Genomic DNA, 14,506 nt, shown 5'->3' with positions numbered 1-14,506 from the left:
GAGGAAGTCATATTTTCCTGCTCGATGTGCACATGCTATTTTTTACTACGTCTACAAAGGAAAGGTTGAATTTTGCCAGCTGGAGGGCGGGAGTACTACTTTCCACCTGAGGGCGTAAAGTATTCACTTTCCTCTCGCTCATCAGGTAGCAAACACTGGGAGAAAAATATAATTTTGCCATTCATATTTATTTTGCACAAACAAATGCCCGAAATTTGCATTGGAAATCTACTTCAAGTTCTTGGCAGGCGAATATTTAATTGGCAAAATTATATTTTTCTCTCAGTGAAGTACCAACTTTTCATGCAGTATTATCGGAAAATAAATGGATTCCATTGAAAAACTTGTTTTGAGAGTTTAATACATTATATTCTCAAGGTTTATTCTGAATCTCACCATAAAAATTCATCAATATAGGCAATATGCTCTTTAAGAACTAATATTTTGCACATCAATTCTGAATTTTTCATAAGTAATAATTTTGATTATTTTTCCTATCCAAATTTCAGCCAATAGAATTGCACCATTTGTTGATATTTTGTATAGCCTACCTCGAATTTCAGCGATTATTTTTCCCATCCAAATATTGGCCAATAGGATCGCACCATTCGACGTTATTTTGTATAGCCAACACGGTATTTCAGCGGAAATTCTTGGAAATTTTTCATGTTGCCTATATAAAAAAAAACAAATGATGAAGTAACCCTCAATTGTATCTGACAGATTAAATGGCAATTCGTTGAAAATTATGTCTCATGGTGCAATTCTATCGGCCAACATTTGGATGCAAAAAATAATCCCCCGAATACCACTCGAACTTCGAAATTATCTGATATTTCCCTCAAGATTCCCTACAAACAAATAAGCTTGTCAAGTTTTCCAGAAAAATCACTCGTGCTTCGCGCTCGTGATTTTTAGACTGGAAAACTTGACACGTTCATTTGTTTGCAACGAACCTATCGGGAAATATCCGATAATTTCGGAGCTCTTGTGGTATTATATGCGATAATTTTTTGATAATTTTGATAAACAAACGACACTTAACCAAATAAACCTCTTTTCATGTCATGGCACAATTCTCTTGGCCGAAATTTGGATAGGAAAAATAATCCCCTGAATACCACTCGAGCTTCAAAATTATAGAATATTTCCCTCTAGGTTCCCTGCATACAAATGAAGTCGTCAAGTTTTTCAGGCTAAAAAATCACGAGTGCGAAGCACGAGTGATTTTCCCTGAAAATCTTGACTCCTTCATTTGTTTGCAACGAATCTATCGGGAAATATTCGATAATTTTGAACCACTTGTGGTATTATATGTGATTATTTTTCCCACCCAAATTTCAGCCAATAGAATTGCACCATTTGTTGATATTTTGTATAGCCTACCTCGAATATCAGCGATAATTTTTTGAATATTTTGGTAAACAAACGACACTTAACCAAATAAACCTCTTTTCATGTCATGGCACAATTCTCTTGGCCGAAATTTGGATAGGAAAAATAATCCCCTGAATACCACTCGAGCTTCAAAATTATAGAATATTTCCCTCTAGGTTCCCTGCATACAAATGAAGTCGTCAAGTTTTTCAGGCTAAAAAATCACGAGTGCGAAGCACGAGTGATTTTTCCTGAAAAACTTGACTCCTTCATTTGTTTGCAACGAATCTATCGGGAAATATTCGATAATTTTGAACCACTTGTGGTATTATATGTGAAAATTCTCACAGAAGCAAACAATTGATTTGAATTTTTTAAAATTAACTCAATGTGTGTACCATAATGGTAAATTCCACTGAATCAAACTTATTTTCAGCGAAATTTTTCAAAGACTGAAAGGCTCAATTTTCATGATGGTGAAATTTTGAAAAAAAAAACGGAGATTTTAGCATATTTTATTACGAAAATTGAGTATATTTTATATTCAAAGAACTAAAGAATAGAAACGACGTTTACAAAAAAAATGCTCCTCCATTTTTTTACGCTCAATATAAATGAAAATAAATTTTTTTGAGAAGGCTTTGCTTGTTTGTGAGTTTAAGTCCCTCACGGACTTATGGTAATAGTCGTGTGGTAACTTTACTCTTGGGATCAAGATTTCGTGGGCATAGTTGCAGACTACTCCTTGCACCACGACCATTATTATGGCAAAGCAAGTCTTATACCATCTGGCTTGGTTTCTACTTCTTCCTGATGTTTTACACGGACGTTTGCGTGTTGCACGGTATAGGGGAGAATCGCACCAGGAAGAGTTTTTCACCCCCTGCTCATATGCACAAAAATTTTGAGAACTCATGCAGGTAGCAAACCTGATAGCGAGAAGGGCCCTTACTTTTCCATTACTTATCACATTCTCTATATCAGTTCCCTTGCAATATTTGTATTAATTTTTATTATGGTATCACTCGCAAATCAGGATCATAATTAAAATCTGATTATCTATTATAAACATCAACGACGATTGCTTATCCCTATAGACTACTCTAGAGGGTATATGGATCGTTTGAGAAAAAAAGGGGGGCGGGGTGTCTGCGATTAAACGTCAACCGTACGACATTTGAGCCGATTGTGAGTCACTTCATTGCACTGGGATAAAAATAGATTTCTCGAATTTATTCACGTAATTCAGAGACGTATTTATTTTTCCAATAGCATAGTTCTTCAACCAAGCCGTTACTAGGCGATCCTCAATGGGTTTCAATTCTGACAATTATATTGTTTTAGAACATGATCATGTTGATTATAACCTTCAGTGAACTCCTTTAATAATTATGATTATCAAAAACTTCATCCAAATGGTGCCCTTTAGAAAATTAGAATTTTAGGAAAGCTCAATAAATTTAACAAAGTTTATTCAATGACAGTGTGTGGCATAATTATTTTCAGGAGTAATAATACTATCGTCATGAACATAATAAAATAATTGGGCCTTTCCTGCAATGACTCAATCAAAGAACAATAATTTCGAAAAAATTAATATTTTTCTGAAGTAAATGAATATGTACCAAGAATTATTTTGACCGCACTGATTTTACCTTTTCCCCGCGCGGCCACTGCCATTGACCTACCCTCAAACTTGCAAATCAGAAAATCGCTACGGAAAAATATTGTTCTGGATTAACGCCATAGGAATTTCTATATATATATATATATATGTGAATTAGTCGTAATTAGAGATAAGCACTAGAATCTATACGCTCTATGATATATAACCCTCCTCCGCAACAAAAGCAACAAAGCCATCATTTCAGGATTTCTGAAGTTGAGTTGAGATTTTCTTGCTAAAGCAAGCCACTTGTGCTGAAACACGGTAGAATACGCGGGAATACCATATCACGCGGTTGTTTTTCTCGAATAGCGGATGGAAATTGCGAGAAGGGTTGGGTGGTAGCTGAACGGTAGGGGAAATGGTCTCTCTCAGGACTCAAAGGAGAAAAGAGGGCGGCAGGGGAGCCAGAGGATTGGGGAGGGTGGTAACACTCTGGCGGCGTTCTCGGAAAGCTCACTGGGATTGGCCCGCAAGCGCTCAGTCGCGGACAAGACGTCACGCAAGACTCGGTGTTACTGTTATATCGTAAATGTTTTTTAACTTTATTCAGTTGACGCCTCCAGCTAAATTGAATGTACATACTGTAGCAGCCTCAATGGATTGACGGTTTAATCAATAGTGAAAAAAATTCAAGTCAGTCATATGTGTTATTCGCAAACGTTTACTGTTCGTTTCAATTAAATGAATGGTAAATTCCTTTTAATCAAGTGGTTCAATTGTGACTCCATCTTTACAAGGCAAGGTTAAACGACCGACGGAATAGTGAAACTTGTGGACAATTTTCAAATTGATATTTATTGATGGCATTCAAACGGGGTGACCAATTAAAACTATCGACAATTGGAGTGAGATTGGAACAACGCTACTATGGATGTTTGATTTTCGAAAGAGTAATTCCGCAGTCGGCAATAATTTTATATAATAAAATCAACCCTTCGAAGTTGTTACCGATTCATATCAGTCCAATACACAAATATAGAAAACATACATTGAAAAAATCAATGAGCAAGTGTGTGTATTTTTTCTACAATTCAAATAGAACGGTGGCAATTTCGAATGGGCATATGGGTCCTTTGGAGTTGGCGGTCGGTATGTGCTTCATTTGTTCCGAGCTCTTTGATGCCATTGTCAGACGACGAAAGCGCAAATTCATCGAATTCATTCCCATTCTTTCTAAAATACCCTTTTTAGTTAACCGAGACATTCTCACTTTGTAAACTTTAATCTTTCAAACATATTTTCAACGTGACATGAAGTGCAAGCAAATATCACAATTAGATTATTAATCATGGATAAATTACCATCATAATGATTAATGTCCCTGGAGAGGAATGTAACGATAAATACTGACTAGTACACACATGAGTTTCAGTAAAAAGCTGTTGCGTGATTTCACTTGAAATATGGTCCTATTCAGAGGTGCATTCTACGGTATCGTCCAGCCCCCCTTTCCCCCCTTGGCTACCATTCACCGCATAGTTGGAACCTACACAATAGCATAGTGTATTTAAGTGACTTTAATGGCTCATAAGAATTGGGTCATCACTGTTATTCAGTAAAATTTGAAAAAATATGTATGATCGACGTGTAGATTTTTCTTTTTTATTTTTTGGCCTTTCCAACGCTTAGTCTCAATAGTGACAAACTATTATTGCCATTTGCTATTGGAACGATAATATTCATTACAGATTCACATTAAAAAAATTCCTCCAATAAGGATTGTGAATTGAAACCACAATGAGAACTAATAGTGAGAATAAGCACTAGGGGCTGCTGTTTCCTTGGATCCACTGTTTCCCCCCCCCCCAAATGAGGATCACTATCAAGTGATAATCCAAAGTTCATCTTTTCGCTATGTTTAATGGAATGTTTCCTCAAAATCCATTATCTGTTCAGTATTTTCTGAAAACTTGGAAAAAAATATACATAATTGAAATTGCAAAATTCTAGAATAAGATGTATTCCACGGTTACGTCTGCGAATTTATTCAATTAGATTTTTGTAATTATTCCTAATTCTAGTAATACTGTATGATTCTTGATAGGTTCAAACTTTACTTGTCAATCGAGCCATGTCTCGGTTTCATTCAATTTATACATATATTTCCATTTCTGCAAATATTGATTGACGCAAGACAGTTAAATGACTAAGTCCTTTGATATCCATGATTTCCCTAAACTTTCATCCACCTCATCCCAGGCAACTTTTACTGAGCTCGGACGGAGGTTGATTTCAGTATTCCTTACGGTAAAAGAAAAGTGTGATTAATGTTCAATAGTATATCTCCGTCCCTTGATAGCTGAAAACTCGAAGCTTCGCTAGTTGTGAATTCCCGCCTTTCCGAGTGTACTATCATTAATCTTGAACCATCAAATTCGCCAAATGGAGTATCTTAAGTACTCCCGTCGACTTTACTATACAACGTGTAAACTGCATCCCTACCAGGGTTAGACACGATGATACCTCAAAGATTCGTCGTAATCGATACTGATTCATTCGATATGACCAGTTCATAGGACGGACGTCGTCCGCACGTCCGATCGGATAGCCAACTACATGACCTAAGTTAATGAAGTAAATACGAACCCACCTCTGAGGCTTGTTGAAGTTCGTATCTGAACGATATAACCTTATGTAAAATTGCTTATGAATAGTGGTATATTTATCACTCATCGCATTCCTTTCAATTTATCATTCCATTTGGAGAATTGTCCATGAGGGGATCGACGGTCATCGGAATTGATGAAAATGATTACGTCTACAAATCAAATATCTCAGAGATTTCGCATGTTTTATATCATCCCGTTTGTTTAATTTTAACACATATTTAACTGTTTTCTTATAGAATTGACGAAGAGCATCAATCACTCCATTGGAAATGAATCAATAAAGAAAAAGAGATACAGTGATACTATCGACTATGCATGAAAACCTCTTAACGATGCAATGTGATACACGTCGTTTCAGTAATTGACACAGAAAGCTCTTAGTAATTATGCAGAGCAATGTCGAAGAAGGACAAAATGCATCAGCATAATTTCAACATCAAGACAACGTGATAAAGTATCAAGTTAAACTCTCGATGCGTATTATAATGTCACATCTAATCTCAATCATAAATAATATACTAGCGCATATAAACAACATATGGTCCATTATCACAGGCATTTATGCGATTACTACCTTTGAAATGCATAGTGATCGCTCATTTGAAATTGCAATAAGCAATTGCGATAATTAGTATTTTATGTGAGTGTGGCTGTGTGCAGTTGTTGTTAGTACAAGTGAATTATTGCTAGTGGCTAATCAGGATTTGTGGAAAGTATTGTGTTGCCATTGTGACTGACAACAATTGAAAGGAGACATCTAATTGCAGTGGTAACCTACATTTGAATTCCACCAATGTACAGACAGCATTGGAGGATCTGCATATCCGATTATCTAAATCCAGATGCTATTATCCCTCACAGTTAGGTATCAGTTTAATGCATGTCTTATGGATCAGAGGTAGTACACAATAACTGATAAACTCACAGTATAAATTTTCTCCAGTGGGATAGAGAAACCCAACAGCAGAGGGAATGGTTAAACAAGTGAAGTGAATAAATGGTGTAAAACACCATAACTGACATTGATAGTGTTCACTAGTGACCAACTGGCAGCCCCTTAAATAATAGTGGATAATTTTTTCATCTCATTCAGTGACAATATCGGCATTTGAACGGCAAAGAGAGGATATAACAGAAAAGAAGTTGGAAAAATCATACAATGAAGGAAAATCGTCGTAGATGGCTGCGAGCCATTTGGCCGCTGATAGCCGTACTGTCTCATCAATCAGGTGAGCTCTCTACCCTGGATACTTTTATCCATCTAATGTGGTCATTTATCGATAAAACAAAGACGTAATACCCATAGGGTAGTTTATTAAAAAAAATCTGACACCAATTGTTCCACATAGTATTGAAAATTCCATCTACCATAATAACCCCAACGCTTTGACTCAATCATGAAATTCCACACATTGGACTCATTGGATTCGTTTCACATGTATTAATTCGGTTAAACCATTTTTGGAAATTGAACAATTAATTTCATAGTGTATCGAGAGAATACAAATTATCTTCGTATACATTTGTCAAGTCGAGCCTCTATTTCAAATTAAAGGAGCTGAATATCGCGGTTATATTATACTTTTTTACGTAAAATCAGTCCTAAAATCATAGAACCTGATGAGCCATCCTATAACACAAATTTCTAAAATAATGTACTACTTTATTTTCAATCAATGATTTTATTTGCTTCATTGAAATTGATTTTTTCCTGAACTTTATTATTAATAAAGATTGACAATTGATTGTCTTTCTTATCATGTAGCATGATTCCCTTAATATGTCTCTTTGGTATACAGTATGTTTTTTACATATTTTTTTGAAAGGTGAATTAATTCTTGATTGAAAATAATTATGAGTATCATTAGCTCCGTTTCGTAAACATATTCTGCGGTATTACAGACGTCTAGCATTTGTTGTATTTAATTCCTTTGCACTATTGAACAATAATTGTCAAGCTAATTCATGATACATAATTAAAGTACATCATTCATCATTCATTCATCTATCTATCCAACTATTTTTTAATTTTCAACCAATGCTTTAAGATAACACTTATTTTAAAAGAAAAACAACATTAGCTGTCAATTCACAGTTTCATTTTTTTCACTACAGATTCACCACCCGAAAAATTAACGAAATCAATGGACGGTTGGCACAGCGCATGCTTTTACTGATCGGGAAAAATCCAAGCGGTGCACGGTACAATTTACTGGGTCATCACTTATTTTCGGAATCAAAATTATAATTAAAATTATTCATTTGTCACGTTTGGTCTTACATGATCAAGTCTTCCAATGAATCTAGCTACTTACTAATCGCGGAAATTGTCAAACTCCTGGTGGCAAATGGCCGGAAAATCGATTTACTTTTGCCTTTCTCCCCACACAGTACTTCGCTCAAGTCGATAGAATACGCGATAAACCATGGAATCAATAGTAATAGCCACTCGGTGCGCATCCTTAAATCAGGACTAGTATTTCTTTCTTGTAGATAAGAGATCTTTGAGATATTAAAATAAATAGGACACGTCTAACTATATAGAAGGCTGATTGATTCCATTATAGCGATGCAACATTTTACATCTGACAAAACATCGACTCATTCTATAAACAATGCGCGTTTATTTGTTAGTCAGGACACACGTAAAGATGAAAAGGAAGGGAAACCGTATTCCTTCATTTCGAGAATTTTCTAATGTGGTATTCTTGTTTATTTTTGTAATTTTTCTTCCACATTGTTTTTATCAAAAACAAAATAATATGTAAAGAGCACTAATCAATACACTGAAACTTAAGGGAGTTGCTTAATCAGTCGATTTCCGAGAAATCATAATTGAAAATTATTTTTTCCCCCAAATGAGCGAGATAAGTACGTTCAGCACGCGAGGGGTGACAACAACAACGCTTGGACTCGACGGCCGCGAATTATTTTAAATGGTGGGGGAGCAATGATCTATAGAAAAATGGACCAATTCAGTTTTCTCCTTTAGTTCACTATCTATAAAATACTCCAATTATTAACAGAGATAGCATATAGCATAATTGAAGTAAATTTCGATTGTAATTATATGAAGTCTGATTCGAAAAGAATGATAATCCTGATATTTACTAGTAATACCACTATTTATGCAGATTCAGCAACAAGATTAGAGTAATTCCCAAAAGCGCATTATGAGGGCCTCGGGTTAGCATCAAAACACCTGAGCGTTTGTATCTCGAGAATCACTCTAGGAGATTTTATTATCGGGCCCGTTGAGAAAACATGGAAATAGGAAAAACTGCGATGAATATGTCAGGAGGTCGATTTTGTTTGATGTTGTGAAAAGGGAACATTTATTTTCTATATCCCCAATTGTCACTACCCCTTATATGCAATGCAATGCAATCGTTACAAGTCAGAAATTTATTACTAACAGGTTAGTATCATAATGATCATAAACATAGGAACCAAAATAACGATCCCAAGGTATTTATTAATCGTGGTTGTAAAGGTACAGTTGAATTTGTTTTTATGTTTTATTCATTACGAGAGGAAACGCGTGCTTCGCGCACCCTATTTGTTCCCGCCTCGAATGTAAACAAATGGCGATTACATTGACCAATGAGGGAAATATCTTACGGATAAAATTAGACGATGGCCTATATGGCTAACTTTATTTATGTGATTGTACTTTCATAAAGCGGATAAATTTTCATAAGTTCCTTTTATTGAATAATACGCTCACAGAATAATAAATATTGAGATAATTGCTTCAACGCTGTTAACCAGTTCAGTTTTCACGTATTTTGGGGACAATTTTATTGACAGGAAAACAATTCTAATCACTGCAGAATTGATATACGCTGGTGACAAGTCGTGATCGCAGAAATCAACTGCTGCTTATTTTCCTGGTTCATTTTTATGGATAAGATTATTTAGTAGATCATGATAAATGCATGAGTATTGGAAAAAAAAAACAAAAAGCGCATATTTCAGCTCAAAGTATTTTATTTCCTAACAGTTAATTTTTTACTTACAGTTAGTTGAAACCTTGAGTCAGTGCCCTTTGATTTTTATACCTATTTTAAAATAGTATATTCCGTCGCACGTGTAGCCGAACCATATTTTTGTTAGTGACGTTACGTTCAGTGGGTGGCGAACTGTGCCATGTTTCGTTTACAAGTAAACCAAAAACGCACTTTTCGATACGGGCTGAATGTAGCAGCAATGATAAAAATATACTAATAAACCCTTTAAATTGCTGTGTTCCGTAGAGTATACTACGATATATATTATTTATCGGGGTGTGACCGAGAGTTTCAAGTAGAGCTCGACGAATTATGTCAGACATTTAGATGGCAAATGGAAACAGTGGGTATTCACGGCATCTTCAATGTTTGAGTAATACCTCATTACTATACACAGGCAGAGACATAATTCCTCGCTATGTGAAATATATCATTTCATTTACTTCCCGACATTATTCCAGTTATACAACCATGGTATTTTCTTTTATACCTCATTCTTACTACGGTTTCCAATAAACATTATCATCAGTTAATGACAGAAACATATATATATCCATTTTGCTTCCGAATCGAGGGTTGCAAAACTGTCAAGATCGAGTTTTCCTTTTTTTTGTCTATGTCAGGCTAATCAAATACGGTCTGACAAGCCTGAATATGTGCTTTTCTATATGTAGATGTTTTTGTACAGGCAATAAATACCGCGATTGAGAGAACTGGAAGTACATTTATGCGTAGTACTTGTATTACACCTCCACAGTGAAAAATTACCATGAAGCCCAAGCGGAAAAATCATTTGCTATATCATGGAAAAATCTCCCATATTATAGTAATATTTACCAGTCACTTTTGCCATTCGCTCTACAGACACGCTCGACAAAATGCATATTCGAACTTTTGAGATCATAAAACGGCAAAATAATACAATAAAGTGAAAACTTACATTTTCAAGATTATAATACTTGCATTCAAAAACAGTTATATTACCGTTTAAGAAAATGACCTAACAATTCGGTAACTTTTCTGGAATGGCTACATACGTTTACTGAGCAATTGACAAACTTTATACAACAGAATTGTCATTTTTTCCGAAAGGTCAAAAAAACACAACAAAATTATCGAATGGCCAGGTAATCCTAATCAAACTTTTCTCCCGTCGTATTTTCAATTTCATTTTTTTAATGAAAAACTTGAAAATTTAATTGTTCATTTTGCATTCTATTATCAACGATAAAGATGACTCAAAATAAGAAACTATCTGCACTGAAAGAACTTTGGAAAATAACAAGAAGTTTGCCGAGTAATCAACGCAGCTAGTCAGCGAGCCCGTAGTTCTACAATAATTTCCGTTGAGGTACTGAAGAAAGTTTACGGCTAATATTAATAAGCAGGAGACCATAACCTAAACGAGCCGTCTTTTCGTCGGACAGGCATTGTAACTAATTTCATTTCACTGCAAATACTAACATACAACTGTAATGAGTTATGCAAAATGCGTGACGACAGCCAAAGTGCGTCAGTGCTCATTTCTTGTAAAGTAGGAAATGGAAATTGTCAAGCACGATAAGAGTGCGGGGGGGGGGGGATTGGCTATGTGATATTTTTCAATGTATAACTCTGCGATCATGACATACAATTTCAATGATATTAGGATCTTGAATATCAATAGAGGTGGTAGGTTTACCTTAAAAACTGTAAACTCAATTACCATGAATCGACTAATTAACACGCTATCGCACCCCCAACCACTTGAACGCATTCCTCCCTCCATCAGATTTCCCTGCATCCCACCATTTCCGCACTTGTGTTGAACCATATTGAATATAATCTGTGCCAAATGAGTAGAGTGGGCAATCTCTCCGCGGCATGAACGTTCGATATAATCAATATTTTGGTCTGTGCATATAATGGCCAGAAATTTACACCATTGAAAACTTGCAATGATTGCCCAGTTAATAGATGATTCAATTATTTGTACATTGTAAGAAATTTTGTCTGATAAATCCTGTGATTGAAATTTCTACAAGCAATTGTCAATACGCACAAAAATCAGTCAATTAAAAAGCCTAAAATTTTTAGATCTTTTGAAGAAATTACATTTTGTCCAAAAAGCTAGGATAGGGGGTGAATGTAGTCAGATTGACAGATGATAATCATCAATAATTAGAAGCCTATTTTCGCGAGATATTTCATTATCTCGTGAAAAAATAATGAAATATCATCAGATAATTATTGAATTATAGGAAAAAGAAGGGTAATTTATTCAAATGAAATTCCACTGAGAAATATCATTCTGGCAATCATATTAGTTTTGGACAACCAAAAGTCTGAAATTTCTATTAAAAATCCCGCTTGAAATGCTTATTGGATGAAGATTTGATTGACAGAATCGTCTTCTCTTGTCAATATCGTTTTTTATCAATTAAATGATGAATTTCATGTATGTATATACCTACATTCGAAATGAATTTTTTGACATCAATTTTGACTAGTATCACTCGACATTAATTAATCGCATGTCGAATGATACGAGATTTTTAGCTCGGGGATAACAAGTGGAGGTTGATACATAAAAGGGTGGAGATATTCATCTTGTGCGAACTTAATCTAGATCTCTGTTATATGGATCCTGTAAATCAAAATTCCCTGGGAGACTTGAAAAATAGAGAATCTTTCTGTCGATACCACAAGAGAGTTTGCATCACGGGTAATTGGATCTTGCTAGTGATGCTCAAATGCATCAGTTAGTATGACTATCTTCAATGGTCCGTGAATTCGATGAGTTCACTAGTATCGCGAACATTGTCGATGCAATTATCCTGTCGAGATTTGCTTATTCAGATGTGTAACTTTGCTTTCTATAGAAGCTCCAATAATCATCTGCGTTGCACGATGTGTCCACTGTGGTATTCACCTCTTCCGTTACAGACATCGTTGGCGTTATCCGCACTACAGCAATTTGATACTCTTCTCCCTAATTATGGGTGTATCTCCAAGTTGCAACCAGTTATATCCGTACGGTATACTTCCGATATTTATGAATGGATAATGGCAGTTGAAAAACTTTCATCATTACCAACTTTCTAAGAATTATGAACTTTTGATCGTGAATAAGAGACTAGGGGAATTCTGAATGTGGGCGCATAAAGTGATTGCAGGGCGAAACATTTTAACGAGAAGAATGTTTCGGAAATTCAACACCTGACGAGTACATTTAGAGAATCAGGTCTTGGAACGTCTAGGATGAGTTCACCATTTTCGTCATATACTTGTTAAATGTTTACTGCATTTCCAATAGCACTCATCACTATTCTAATTCTCTTATTAACCTGCATTTTAAGGATGAAAAAAAAAAATCTTTTCCATCACATATGTGGTCCATTAAGAGATGTATCGCCAATATTGCTTTATGATAAAAAAACAGGCTCGAAAAACCGTACATTCATGATTAATCATTGCATTTGAAAACAATAAATATCGAGAAATCGTTTAGAAAAAAAGTAGTTTTTTTTTGTTTTTAAGTAATGTAGCGAAAGTGCTGCCGAAAAAAAACAATCTGTTCTTGAATCTCGAAATTGGAGATTTCGAGGAAACCGCATTTTTTCTTCTAATACAATGGACAAGAATGTTATGTTGGAATGAGCGAGCCAGAAATCAAACCCACAAATTATGTTTTACTCAATGTCTCTCCAGTCTAAGAACCATTTCTCTCGATTTATAATTAGTAGTGAATAAATGGTGCAAAGTGACAAAACAAAAATAACATCACAAGATTGTTTTGGCTCATAATATTTCATAAAATTTCCCATGCAGACTACTATTCCCAACAAATTATGCCCCCTAGAAATAAATAGACATTAAAGACTGAGAGAAGAGACATAGTTGCACCGTCTGTGAGAATAACATGTTATAAAAATGTAAAAGTCATCACTTTCCAAGTGAGTAGGTAACTTGACGCATACTAAACCAATGTTGAGTGATGCTCGTCTGAACAACGCAAGAAAAACTTCTTACTTGAATAAGCAGTTCAACCTGTCACTATTTTTAAGCATCTAAACAATTTATAGGAGAACTAATATGAATGAAAAACTTAAGAATGAGAAACTCGTAGAATGGTATGCATTTAGTAACATAGTGATTGATAACTTATGCGGTATACCAAAGTGCTTCCTAGTTTTACATTTGCATTGCTTCTTTATTTTTTGTAAATTTTTTATCTACCATCCAAAGTAATTAATGGGGAGCATTATTCGAAAACGTTAAATTGTGAAACACAACCAAATAATAAAATGGTATAAAACCAAACTTTCTCAATAGGGTGCCAAATGCATAGATCAAATGTTTCTGGAATACTTTAATCAATTGACAGTCTTCTCAATACAAAATCTTTAAGGCTTTTTCCCAATCTAGAAGTTCATACATACAAAAGTGAGTACATGGGTAATCTTACTTAATTGTAATGTTTACATGACAAACGGCAGTTGTTATTATCAAAATCGGATAAATTAACAGTTTTGAGTTGTCTCACAGTTAACTAATAAATGCAGGAAGTGAATATCGGTTATACAACTCGTTCAACAGTACTATGTATGGATTTTCTAATTAATGTTACTATATCTGGAGTACAGTCAAATCGTCAGTTATAAGATCATCCTTTGAAGTTCATCAGTTGAGTTTATGCTTTTGCACTTCAACCATTGCTTGTACCGAAAGATTAGAGAGTTCCCTACGAGCCAGTAAGCTCATCGATAGAAAAGACCCCCGCTGTCGTCAAGTAAGACAATGTTTCGATTCATACGGGCTCACAATAAATTTTGACGAAATACTGACTAAACTTCCATCGT

The 14,506-nt window shown here is 35.0% G+C and overlaps 1 protein-coding gene across 11 annotated transcripts in view; it reads left to right on the top strand.

Moving 5' to 3' along the window:
• Window positions 1-3,508: 3,508 nt before the first annotated feature.
• LOC135169819 (T-lymphocyte activation antigen CD86-like) overlaps window positions 3,509-14,506 on the top strand; it is a 40,541-nt gene continuing 29,543 nt past the window's right edge. The window contains exons 1-3 of one of the 11 annotated variants that reach the window (XM_064135140.1): window positions 3,512-3,936; window positions 5,892-6,515; window positions 6,599-6,884. In XM_064135140.1, coding sequence (XP_063991210.1) covers window positions 6,815-6,884 — 70 coding nt within the window. In that variant the 5' untranslated portion in view covers window positions 3,512-3,936; window positions 5,892-6,515; window positions 6,599-6,814. Of the gene's footprint in view, window positions 3,937-5,891; window positions 6,885-14,506 lie in introns of all 11 variants that reach the window. The other 10 variants (XM_064135141.1, XM_064135146.1, XM_064135149.1 and 7 more) reach the window with 10 other exon arrangements.

The sequence above is a fragment of the Diachasmimorpha longicaudata genome, chromosome 15 (genome assembly GCF_034640455.1).
Source record: "Diachasmimorpha longicaudata isolate KC_UGA_2023 chromosome 15, iyDiaLong2, whole genome shotgun sequence".
Taxonomy (NCBI): domain Eukaryota; kingdom Metazoa; phylum Arthropoda; class Insecta; order Hymenoptera; family Braconidae; genus Diachasmimorpha; species Diachasmimorpha longicaudata.
Note: the sequence above shows the minus strand (reverse complement) of the source record. Positions and strands in the feature narration are given on the sequence as shown.